Raw genomic sequence first — 13826 nt, forward strand, 5'->3', positions numbered from 1 at the left:
ATTCTATAACTCACTGACTATGCTCTGATATATGTTCTTCAAGTAAAAATACATATATTTTTGCCTTAATTTGGCCATAATCCAGAAAATTCCAGCCCATCGATCTTTATATTTAGGAAAACATCTAATTAATTTGGAAATAAATTTTTCGTTCGCCGACAGTTTCCTGTTACTATTTAGTCTTTTATGCTTTAATGTCGCTGGTCATTGTGACTTTCCCAGGATTTATATATGTTTTGTAGTAGCATTTAGTCACACTACAGTAATTTAACTAATAGGAAACCTTTATAGTCGTCGTAAATTAGTAATAATCATTTATCAAATAATAAATTAGCAAACATGTACAACTTCTTATGTTACGACTATTCGGGTAGGCCGTTCTGTTTGTTTACAACCCCAATGTTTCAAAAAACACAATACTTTTAATATATAAGTGACTAAGTATGCTCTAATACATGGTCCTCAATGAAAATTGTTTTTTTTTTGTTAATTTGTCCATAATGAATAAGATTCGTTACTGTTGATCTTTATATTAAGAAAAACATCTAAGAAATTTGATATTGAATTTTCGTTCAAATAAAGTTTCCAGTTACTATTTCCTAGTTATCCTTAAATGTAGGTGGTCATTATTTTACTGTTATGTATATAGAAATTTAGCATTATGCATTTATAATACAGAACATTTTGGTCGTTCCACTGCCTCATAATTATATAAAATACATTGTGACAAATACTTGATAATTAAAATCAGAGTTTTTGACAACTATAAAAAATCCTGTTGAAATCATGCCGTTTTGAGTTGTCATACGCTTCTTAGTAAATAATATTGTGTAATGTTTGGCACAATTTATCACTGTATTTACAAACTGTTTAGGTATTAATGTATTCATTTTTTTTAATGTGTAATATGTTACTTAATCATAAACTTCTTTTGCAACATTTATATCAGTTATAAATAATTGTCGCGAAACGGCGTATGAAAAAATAAATTTCCCCAAATGAAATTAGTGTATCGGCGATCGAGCGGCCATATTTAAAAGTGTATACTCTTGTCACTGTTCTGACATTAGTTTTCGATGTACGTATTTCATTTTTGTACCAATGTGTTCGCAATAGAATGTTCTAGAAGAACATAAGTATAAAACGTCACATAAGAATGTGTTCGACCGGCAACATACATAAAAACTACGTCGATTATACTCGTCGTGTCAATAATACAATTGTTTTACCACGCTGATTCAATGCCATACTGTTTTCTCAAATAAGCTCTTCGGCTATTAAAGAAAACGTAAATTTCATGGCGAACATTTGTAAACTATCCCCAAGTAGATCTGATCGAAATTGGAATTTATACAAATATTTATTCTCGTGTTGCCCGCCACTGTCACCCTTGAGTAACCAGAAACGGATATACAGTAAAAACTAGGCTAACTCATCCTAATCCTTGCACAAACCCTCCAGAATTTCTTTATTGATGATCAGCAATTATTGCGCAGCTCATATTATACAGTTTAAGAATGAGATTTCCTTGTTCTAAAGGAATGAAAATAACACTGCCTTAATCTCAGTCGATTAAGGCAGTGTCTGGGATGCTCCCGGTGCCCGTGCCTGGTGCTCGTGCACCAGGCACGGCCGATAGTGTACGTTTAATTGTTCTTTTAGTGTAAATAACGGAATAAAATGTAAGACATAGTATGCAGATCTTTTTCCAGATGTCTTTTTTTTTCCTAAAGAAAACTAAGATATTGCGAATTTTGCTTAACAAGTACATTAATTATTAACTTTTTGTCGTTATTATTGTTATAATTAAAAGAATTACATCTTGTTTTTTTTGCTTATGTACAAAACAGTCTAATAACCACAGTTCGTTGCCCCTAAATCATCACAACATAACCAGTTTACTCATGTCATCGCCCCTAAATCAACAAAAACAACCAGTGTATTATTGTAAATAATTATATCTTATGATTTCTCAGCAATGGTAAGACATTTTTAAGACTCTAACCTTCGTAAGAAGGTATGATGTATACGAACTGATCGACCGGGCTTCACAACAAAAACATGGCCACATGAGTTGGATTATTCCGGTAATATTGAACTACTGTTCATTGTTATTAGTTTAACAATACTGTTATGGAATGTCATAAGAGTTAGGGAATGTCATAAGAGTTAGGGAATGTCATAAAGAGTTAGGGAATGTCATAAGAGTAGTCACAGGGCAACCAAAGATACCCAGCTTCTGGGTACGGGATCTTTGCCCGAAACGCTATGCGTGCTAGTGGCTTTACAATAATAATAATAATTGATTTAGGAAAAATATATACATAGATGCAGAGTTACAGTACAAACATTCTGTTTGATTTATAGATAGAGGTAGTACATACAATACCTAAAGCCACTAGTACGCATAGCGTTTCGGGCAAGATTGTAAAATCATCATTATTCCTATTTTCTCTCTTAACCCCCAGTGTACCATCTCGTATATTAATAAATAAATAACCAGGTTTTTTTATGCGGCTGTGCTGAAAGCCTGACGTAAAATAAATCATTGTGTCGGAGAACAGGAAGCTACAAATTAGGCTTATATTGAGGTTCCCCCCTCCCCCCTTTCCCCCCAATTACAGGTCTGTCTAATTACCACAAGCTACCACAAGCTACACAAGCTTCACAAAGCTTCCTGGCAATACGTTAGTAATGAATAAATATGATATGTTAGGCTGACCTAACCTAATCAAACCTAACCAAATCTAACCTAACCAAATCTAACCTAACCAAATCTAACCTAGCTTAACCAAACCTAACCTAACCGATGCTTGGATCGTCGACTTGATTTGGTGTCACCATTTCTTTATTTTCGTCTAATTTCTTTATAAAGAGATACTTTTTCAGATTAAAATTATGTTTTTTCGTGTTGTACATTCAGTACCAACATTATAATGAGTAAATATATCTTATTTATTCATTACTAACATATTGCCAGGAAGCTATGTGAAGCTTGTGTAGCTTGTGGTAGCTTGTAATTAGACAGACCGCCAATTACTGGTGGAGTAAATCAGCCTAGCCTACTTCTTCCTAGCATAACCTAGCCAACACTAGCCAAGCCTAGTCTACCCTTGCCTAGCCTAGCAAACAGCCCTTGAACCCCCTACTGTTAAGACTCTGCTCTCTGATTGTACCTATGACACCTATTATTAATTTCCTTCTGTATCTTTAGCTCCAGTATGTTGTTATATTATGCTGTGCAAATTTGGGACCTGGCCCTCTAGTATCTTACATATATGTATTATTTGATACCATTCTTGTGTCCTGTCCAGAGAGTACATTTTGAGAGCTTTGAGACGGTCTCAATTATTTAGATGTTTTATCATTTATATGTTTGCTGTTTATGGTCTCTTTATTTCCTCTAATTCAGAGATTTCTCCTGTTCAGAAAGGGGGAGTCAGTACCGAGCAATACTCAAGATGGGACAGCACCAGTTATTTGAATAGTATTAGCATTACTGTGGGTGGGGTCTTTGAATTTTAACATTCTCATAAACCATTCCATTATTTTTCTGGCCGCCTCTATATTTGCTCGGTTATGTTCACAAAGTGTGAGGTCGTCAGACGTCGTAATTCTCAGATCTCTTGCATGTTTTTTCCTTCTTAGAGTAGGTCTGATCGTCCTGTGTTCCTTGTTTCATTTAATTTCCTCGTTTCTACCATACTTCAGCACCTGTAACTTATCACTGTTAAAATCATGTTATTTCTGTTTTTTCAATGTCTCCTACAGTGCCAATTTTCTTGTGTCTTCTGTATCATCTTTAGAGTTTCATTGTTCAAATGTGTTATAAAATACATGCACCACCATCTTAGTGGTGCATATATGCATTCTACCTTGCATTTATATGCAAGGTAGAAAAATATGCATGAAAAAATATATATGAAAAATATGCATTTTTGTTTTTTTATAATTAATCTAAACTGATGCTATTGTATATCTGTTAATAATTTATTTTTGTTTTTTTTAGGTAAAATTTAAATCAGACAACATTATCAATTGCAACATTACAACATTGTCAACAATTCTATCTGAGAGAACATTACAGCAATGGCTTCCAGTAATTCAAGTAAGTTACATTATAATTGTGATTTGTTTATAATATATACTTTAAATTTTATTTTTGTATGTTATTAATTTTATTTGGGTGTAAGTTCATATTATCATTAGATATAGAGTATAAAATCTTAATTTTGTTTTGTCAATTTTGTCTGTTAAAATTGCATATCTATTTCAAACTTTATTAATACCACAAAATGTTAGTTAAGTTGAATATTAATTTAATGTTATTGGAAGATCAAAAAACTTAGTAAAATAAGTATTTGAGTCCCAATTCAATTATTTGCAGTTCACAAATATGCAATTTTGATTTACATTGAAAATTCCAGATTATTCTTCTCTTATTTAAACATTAAATTTGGTTTACTTGTGTAATTAATAAAATCTGGTGCTGTACAGGTTCTCAATAATACAATCACAATTCTCCGCTCAGTCTTCTGTAGCACTGTACTGCTTTGTGGTCTTTCATTATGCTGCTACTGTGTTTTTTGTACCACTGTATTACATTTTAAACATTTTACTCTTTTTTTATGATTGCCCAGATTATCTTTATTTACAGGCCAGAAGAAACCTTTCCAGCGGTGTTGTCCCATCTGCAGTAATGTCATTAGTGTTCATCGACATTTCTGCAACTGTGGACACAGCTTTATAGATGAAAAGCGTAAGGGTGATGTAGAGCGGGAGGATAAATATAAGGAAATGGGTCGAAGAGCTGCTAAGCATCAAAACCTTTGCAGATCATTTAAAGCCATGAAAAAATCTGTAAGTATTTCATGCATTCTGTTATTTCTTCAATTAGAATTGTATCATATTGTATTAATATCCATTCTGTTAGGTTTTAAATTTTCCCACAAATAAACAGATTTTAAGCCATTTGATAATTAATTAGTATTAACATTTTCAATTTTGGTGTATACTGTACTTATTGATGTTAATAATAAAGTAATGTGCATTATATAAGTATTTTTGTGTTATTTTATATTTTTTTAATTTCCATTAGTTATGTAATTATACTTTAATGATATAACTATCAGTAGGTCTCTTAAACTAGGTAAGAAAAGTACATCTTAAGCTACTTCGGTACTTCTGCACTTTTGCAGATGTACCCAATGCTGTATGAGGGAGGGATGCTGTCTGTTTCAGAAGCTTATGGTTATCCCATCTTATATTCTGTAATCATAAAGTTAATCTCTTTTTTTTTATAATTGAAGCCATATCTCTTGAACACTGTGTTCAAATTAACACTAAAAATATTTGTTATATTTGTAACTATTTTGTTGTATTGCAGGTCTCTAAGCTACAAGGTGGTGGTTATCAAGTTGCTGTCATCTATTTTAAGGTCTTGAGGTTATCTTGAGATGATTTCGGGGCTTTAGTGTCCCCGCGGCCCGATCTTCGACCAGGCCTCCACCCCCCAGGAAGCAGCCCGTGACAGCTGACTAACACCCAGGTACCTATTTACTGCTAGGTAACAAGGGCATTCAGGGTGAAAGAAACTTTGCCCATTTGTTTCTGCCTCGTGCGGGAATCGAACCCGCGCCACAGAATTACGAGTCCTGCACGCTATCCATCAGGCTACGAGGCCCACGAGGTCGGCAATAGAAATACCACAAAGGGCATGCTACCAGGAAGTGGTCTGTCAAGCAAAAATGTTAATAATCTCACCGAATTGTTTTATCTTGGTAATTATTATTATTATTATTTTGCATAAGCTAACATTGAAAATCATAAAACCTGCATGTTCCTTTGTGTTGGCAATAATGAAAAGCATTTACATAGTACAGTAGTTTAGTTCATATATTATGCATCCCATATCCATGTTGTTAGCGGTAGTGGAAATGGTTGCAGAGGCACATAATTAATTGGCTCCGGGATTGAACCAAGCAATTCATTTTAGCTAAGCAAGTTTCAATCTTGATGACCTAATTACATAATTCCATGCACATCACCACATTGACAAGGGGCTCGAGACCGACCATGAGTACAGATTTTAAATTAAGCAACTGACATGTGTGGAGAGCTAGTGTCACAATTGATATGTTTATCTTGCACACTGCCTCCATCCAGTGGACAGCGGTGGATAGGTTACAATCACTTAGTTACTACATACAGTTAGCAAACTGGTGATATTTGACCAAGATTTCTGGCAGCAGATCATTTTGAATGAAATATTTCCTCATGTCTTGAACATTTGTTATAGAATTATCCGAATTCACATATCTTTTTTCACTCCATCACATAGTGGAGGAGGGTGTGCAAATAATTTTGACACACTTTACTTTGCATCAGGTCTATATCATCAGATAATGAGACTTCCTTTACATATGGGTACCAAAATTCCCATAATGACATAGTTAATCATTGCTGCCAAATTTCACATTTCAGTGTTTCTTTCAATTAAAGTTTTTTGGAGGACATATTTTGTAATGATGATACCATATTAAATTTACGCATGTTTCTTAATTTTCAGCATACATGCAGGACAATGGATCAAGTGTCAACAAGATACCAACAAATAATATAGATGCCCAAGAAGATATCAACATCAGTGAGGCAAAAGAAAAGAATGGGGAGCAAGAGCTTAAGTTAAAGAAAATGAAGAAAAAACGAAGACTGTCCGAAGATTCAACTATTAAAGGTAATAAAAACTCATTCTTCGTTTTTTAAATTCAAAGCAAAACTTGTATATATTTTAGACAAGTTTTTAGGTTCCACAATTACATTACTGATTTGTTGCATAAAGTAGTTGTATTTTATACAGCTGATGAGTCACAATAATGTTGCTGAAGAATGTTGTCCTAACCACACACAAAAAGATGAAAATACAAAGACGTTTCGGTCCGTTCTGAACCACTATTAATTCAATTGTTAGTTGTATTATACTTGACTGCTGATATAATTTATTTCATGTATTCCAGTTCACAGTAATATTAAAATTAACATCAGAGCCTGACGGCTCAGTGGACAGTGCTCTGGGTTTGTAATCCTAAGGGTCAAGGTTCTATTTTTATTAGATGCTGAAACAAATGGGCAGTTTCTTTTGCCCTGATGCACCTATTCACCTAACAGTAAATAGGTACTTGGGAGTTAGACAGCTGATATGAGCTGCTTACTGGGAATGTGAGTGTTAAAATTAGGATTAAGGACTTGCCCAAAAAGCTATGCATGCTAGTGTCTGTTCAAGAATGTAAGAAATCTTTTATATATATATATACATACACATATATATATGTCGTACCTAGTAGCCAGAACTCACTTCTTGCCCTACTATGCAATCCCCGATTTGCCTAATAGGCCGATTGATTTACTTTATTTTCAATAAATTGTTTCCAATTAGTTTATTTGAATTATTATTATTATATTATATTAGGAACATAAATTATTGACTTAGTTGTGTGAGTATAGGTTACGTTTAGATAGGTTAGGTAAGGTTGGTTAGGTTCGGTCATATATCTACGTTAGTTTTAACTCAAATTTCAAAAAATTAACTTATAAATAATGAAATGGAATGATTTATCATTTCATAAGAAAAAAATGAGAAAAATACATAAATTCAGGAAAACTTGGATTATTAGGCAAATCGGGCCTTGCATAGTAGGCCGAGTATGACGTTCTGGCTACTAGGTACAACATACATATATATATATATATATATATATATATATATATATATATATATATATATATATATATATATATATATATATATGTCGTACCTAGTAGCCAGAACTCACTTCTCAGCCTACTATTCAAGGCCCGATTTGCCTAATAAGCCAAGTTTTCCTGAATTAATATATTTACTATAATTTTTTTCTTATGAAATGATAAAGCAACCCTTTTCTCTATGTATGAGGTCAATTTTTTTTTATTGGAGTTAAAATTAACGTAGATATATGACCGAACCTAACCAACCCTACCTAACCTAACCTAACCTATATTTATAGGTAAGGTTAGGTTAGGTAGCCAAAAAAAGCTAGGTTAGGTTAGGTTAGGTAGGTTAGGTAGACGAAAAAACATTAATTCATGAAAACTTGGCTTATTAGGCAAATCGGGCCTTGAATAGTAGGCTGAGAAGTGCGTTCTGGCTATTAGGTACGACATATATATATATATATATATATATATATATATATATATATATATATATATATATATATATATATATATATATATATATATATATATGTGTGTCGTACCTAGTAGCCAGAACTCACTTTTTGGCCTACTATGCAAGGCCCGATTTGCCTAATAAGCCAATTTTTCCTGAATTAATATATTTTTTCTAATTTTTTTCTTATGAAATGATAAAGCTAACCCATTTCATTATGTATGAGGTCAATTTTTTTTTATTGGAGTTAAAATTAACGTAGATATATGACCGAACCTAACCAACCCTACCTAACCTAACCTAACCTATCTTTATAGGTTAAGTTTGGTTAGGTAGCCGAAAAAGTTAGGTTAGGTTAGGTAGGTTAGGTAGTCGAAAAACAATTAATTCATGAAAACTTGGCTTTTTAGGCAAATCGGGCCTTGCATAGTAGGCTGAGAAGTGCGTTCTGGCTACTAGGTACAACATATAAATATATATATATAAATATATATATATATTTCATTTATTTATTTATTTATTTATTTATATACAAGAAGGTACATTGGGTTTGTGAGAATACATAGCATAGTATTTACAATTTTGTAAAGCCACTAGTATGCGCAGCGTTTCAGGCAGGTCATTTATCTAATAGATAATTTTAATTAGGTAAATTCTAGCAGAATTAATAAAATAACAAATACATTGCAAGAAAAAAAATGAGATGAGAGAGAATAGTAGGTATATTAAAGCCCATTGGTATATTAAAGCTCTGATTGATTACACTGACAGCTTGATTGGTAATTTAAACAAGATTAATAGACACCATACAGCAGATTGACAGCACATATAAGAAGACAGCAATGATAACAATGTTAAAGATTTTTCAATATTTTGACATTACACTTGTCAATGATACAGGTCTATAATTGAGTGGGTCTTCTCTGCTGTCACTTTTGTAGATTTGAAGTATTGTGTTTGTGTGTGTAGCATGTGCATTAATTCAAGTAGAGAGGCTTTGTGTGTTATCTGTAGCTGCAGCTGTAGAGAAACACAATTTTTGTTTAATGAGGATATATATTTTATTCAGGTTTTCCTTATTTTCAGTTCACATTCAGGAAAATCAAAAGAGGAAGATCAGGGAAGCGAAAGACAAGAATGTAGAGCAAGAGGATAAGTCCTTGAAAAAAATGAAGAAACACCGACTTTCTCAAGATACAACTGTGACAGGTAATCAAAACTCATTCTTCGATTTCTAAGCAAAACTTGTACTCACCTAGTTGTGTTTGCAGGGGTTGAGGATTGGCTCTATGGTCCTGTGTTTCAACTGTCAATCAACTGGTGTATATATTCTTGGGCCATTCCTCCAGTTTGTCCAGTTTTAGTTATAAATTTTAAAGATTTAAAAATTGTAAAGTAATATAAACTTAATGGTAATTTAAGTAATGAAAACTTATTGGAACTTAAAGTAAAAATGAACTAGAATAATTAATAACAATGGATGACCAATAAAAGTCAAAAAGCAATTATGAAATCTATAAAATTAATAGCTTACTTACTATAATATAATAAGTACACTATAGTTTAATATTAAAGTTACACTAAAACAAAATGTGGTAGATTAAATTGAGATACACTCAGGTACACTGGATGATAAAGTTTATACTAGAGGACACAGACAAAGCCAGTGTACTATGGAACAAGGAAGTAAAAAAAGAAAAAAAGAGACAATAATAAAGAAGACCCATTTTTTTTTTTTAAGTTAAAACCTTTTGGAAGGAAAGGCAGAGCTAAAGTACACATTGGTAGTTAAATGAGGTTATAATTTGAACTCTGGTTATTCAGCAGCTATCCCACAGTCATTCAGGAGATTTGAGGTGAGCTTCAGTTGTTATAAAATAGGTTTTTCCAGTGTCAGTCCCCCTAGCTATAATTGTATTGTCTCCCACAAAACAATGTTTAATTACAGGGGAATTTTTCCAGAAACCCCGCAGTTTAAATAAGAGATTTTGTCTGAACCTGGTCAGACATTTATTCACATAAACATTTGATTTACTAGAGACTGCAGATTTGAAAAGGTCTGACTTGCGGAAGCAGCTATCTAGTTTAACTCAAATTCTCCTGTTATTTATACCCTCCTGTTGATTTGATACCCACTCTATAAGCTGATTTGATGTCACTAGTTTTGATTGAATATTTTGATCATATCTTGGATATTTTGATCTTTGGGGAATATATTTCAATATTTGGATCATACCTTGGATCATTTGGTCTTGGGGGAAAGACCATCATGCATTCATTCATTAATTCATGATGGTCTTGGGAGAAGTTTGTGAATGAATGAATGGAGGTTTTGGGGAGGCTTCAAGTGTGCTTTTTGGACCTGGCGAGTCTTTGGTTCCTGTCCCATCTCAAGAATATCTGATCATATATTCAAAGCTCTTTTTGTTATTTGGCAGTCTACCAGCTGTCAACTATTTGTTGTGATGTGTTTTGTTAATATATATTTTGTTTAGAATATACTGTATGGAAACCAGGGATACAAATATTGTATAGCTACAAATATAAAAAAAAATAATTTAAATATAAAGTACTTGTTATATATTCTCAAATAATTATTATATAAGTGTGCCAATGAATTGATGTGTGCTGTATTTGCAGAGCATCAAATCATGTAGATGGTAGGGCAAGTACCTTGAGGTGCTTCCGGGGCTTAGCGTCCCCGCGGCTCGGTCGTCGACCAGGCCTCCTGGTTGCTGGACTGATCAATCAGGCTGTTGGATGCGGCTGCTCGCAGCCTGATGTATGAGTCACAGCCTGGTTGATCAGGTATCCTTTGGAGGTGCTTATCCAGTTCTCTTGAACACTCTGAGGGGTTTGCCAGTTATGCCCCTTATGTGTAGCGGAAGCGTGTTGAACAGTCTCAGGCCTCTGATGTTGATAGAGTTCTCTCTCAGAGTACCTGTTGCACTTCTGCTTTTCAATGGGGGTATTCTGCACATCCTGCCATGTCTTCTGGTCTCATGTGATGTTATTTCTGTGTGCAGGTTTGGGACCAGCCCCTCTAATATTTTCCACGTGTAAATTATTATGTATCTCTCCCGCCTGTGCTCAAGGGAGTACAGATTTAGGCTCTTTAGTCGGTCCCAGTAATTTAGATGTTACTTTTTTTTACTGAGTAATAATTTTTACTGATGGTTTACTGAGTGGATTCTAGCAGTAAAGGTTTTCTGCACGCTCTTCAGGTCAGCAATTTCTCCAGCTTTGAAAGGGGCTGTCATTGTGCAGCAGTACTCCACTCTAGAGAGCACAAGCATTTTGAAAAGTATCATCATCGGTATAGGATCTCTAGTGTGAAAAGTTCTTGTTATCCAACCTGTCATTTTTCTTGCAGTTGTGACGGCTACTTTATTATGTTCTTTAAAGGTAAAGTCTTCAGACATGAGTACACCCTGATCCTTGACATTGCCTTTTCGTTCTATGTTATGATTTGCTCGAGTTTTTTACGTGGTTGCCGTTTTTATATTTTCATTTTGTCCATAGCGCATGAGCTGGAACTAATCTTCGTTAAACACCATATTATTTTCTGTAGCCCATAGAAAGACCTGATCTACATCTGATTGGAGGTTTGCTGTGTCCTCTATGTTGCCTACTCTCATGAAGATCCTAGTGTCATCTGCAAAGGATGATACAGTGCTATAGGTTGTGTTCTTGTCTATGTCCGATATGAGGATGAGAAAAAGTACTGGAGCAAACACAGTACCCTGGGGGACTGAGCTCTTCACGGTTGATGGGCTGGATTTTATTTTGTTGACTATTACACATTGTGTTCTGTTAGTCAGGAAATTGTAGATCCATCTACCTATTTTTCCGGTAATTCCTTTTGAACGCATTTTATGTGCAATAACACCATGGTCATTTATCAAAAGCTTTTGCGAAATCTTTGTAAATTACATCAGCATTTTGTTTGTCTTCCATAGCATCTAATGCCATATCATAGTGGTCCAGCAACTGAGACAGGCAAGAGCGCCCTGTTCTGAAACCATGTTGTCCGGGGTTATGCAGATGCTGTGATTCCATGTATTTTGTGATCTTACTTCTTAGCACTCTCTCAAAATTTTTTATGATGTGCGATGTTAGTGCTATCGGTCTAATTTTTTGCCTCTGCCTTATTTCCTCCTTTATGAAGTGGTGCTATCTCTGCTGTTTTTAGTATATCAGGGATAACGCCAGTATCTAGGCTTTGTCTCCACATAATGTGGAGGGCCTGTGATAGTGGTTTTTTACAGTTCTTGATGAATATGGAGTTCCAAGAATCCGGGCCTGGTGCAGAGTGCATAGGCATACTGTTTATGGCTTCTTCAAAATCCAGTGGGGATAGGGTGACGTCTGATATATGATTTGATGTTGGTATCATATCCATGAAAAACTCATTTTGGTTAGAAATCTTTAGTGCGTTTAATGGCTCGCAGAAAACAGTCGTATTGCTTCCTCAGTAGCTCGCTCATTTCTTTGTTGTCATCGGTGAAAGTTCCATCTCCCTTTCGCAGGGGCCCGATACTAGATGTGGTTTTTGATCTTGATTTTGCATAGGAGAAAAAATATTTCGGATTCCTCTTTATTTCACTGATGGCCTTTTGCTCTCTTTGCCTCTCCCGGGTTTTGTATGATTCTTGTAGCTTGAGTTCAATTGTTTCTATTTCTCTACATAACCTTCTTCGCCATTCTTGAGATAGGGTGCGACTGAAGTTGTTCCGCGATTCGCTTTCTTTGCCTATATAGGGAACGACGTTCTCGTTCCAATCTGCATCTCTTCCTCTTTTTTCTTAGGGGTATGCGGTTTAAACATATTTTTAGTGCTACTGAGCTTATTTTTTCCAGGCACTGGTTCAGATATGCATTTTCTAGCTGTTCTTCCCAGTTTATTTCTGTGCAGACCTTGTTTATTTGCTCCCAGTTTATCTGTTTATTATTGAAGTTGAATTTGCTGAAATCTCCTCCACCGGGAATCTGGACTGGTTTTGAAGGTCTATTCCCCATGGTTGTCATAACTTCAATTAAGTTGTGATCTGAGTAACAGGTATTTGTAATCATTATGTTCCTGATCAATTCATCATTATTAGTGAAAATTTTGGTCCAGCGTGTTCTTTATAGTTGGTTTTTTTATTTGCTGGTTTAAGGCAAACCTGTCGCACATCTGTAGCAGGTCATTTGCATGTGCCTGTTCATTTAGGCTACTTCCTGGTATTCTTTCTGATATTACTGTATTAGCCAGGTGCTTCCATTTCAGGTGCCGTAGGTTGAAGTCCCCAAGCAGGATGATGTTCGGAGCTGGATTTGTGAGGTTTTCCAAGCAGTGTTCTATTTTCATTAGTTGGTGTTTAAACTGCTGAGGGTTTGCCTCTGGTGACTTATATACAAAGACAATAAGTACATTTAGGATCTCTATTTTGATTATCAGCACTTCCACCATATCATTTGAGGTGTTTAGCAGCTCAGTACAGATGAGTGTGTCTTTGATGTAGAGGCTGACCCCACCCTGAAGCCGGTGTTTCCTATCACATTTGAAAAGATTGTACTCTGAGATCCATATTTCACCATCATGGTAGTCCGGCATTCCGGCAATATTTCTTATAGTCGC

General features: G+C 34.7%; 1 protein-coding gene across 1 annotated transcript in view; it reads left to right on the forward strand.

The window, feature by feature from the left end:
* Positions 1–5653: 5653 nt before the first annotated feature.
* Positions 5654–13826, forward strand: part of LOC138360154 (glutamic acid-rich protein-like) — an 8909-nt gene continuing 736 nt past the window's right edge. Inside the window, exons 1-3 of the mRNA XM_069320097.1 lie at positions 5654–5780; positions 6569–6736; positions 9293–9415. Of these exons, the coding sequence (XP_069176198.1) occupies positions 5717–5780; positions 6569–6736; positions 9293–9415 (355 nt within the window). The 5' untranslated portion in view covers positions 5654–5716. The remainder of the gene's footprint in view (positions 5781–6568; positions 6737–9292; positions 9416–13826) is intronic.

Source organism: Procambarus clarkii, unplaced genomic scaffold (genome assembly GCF_040958095.1).
Source record: "Procambarus clarkii isolate CNS0578487 unplaced genomic scaffold, FALCON_Pclarkii_2.0 HiC_scaffold_98, whole genome shotgun sequence".
NCBI classification, from domain to species: Eukaryota; Metazoa; Arthropoda; class Malacostraca; order Decapoda; family Cambaridae; genus Procambarus; species Procambarus clarkii.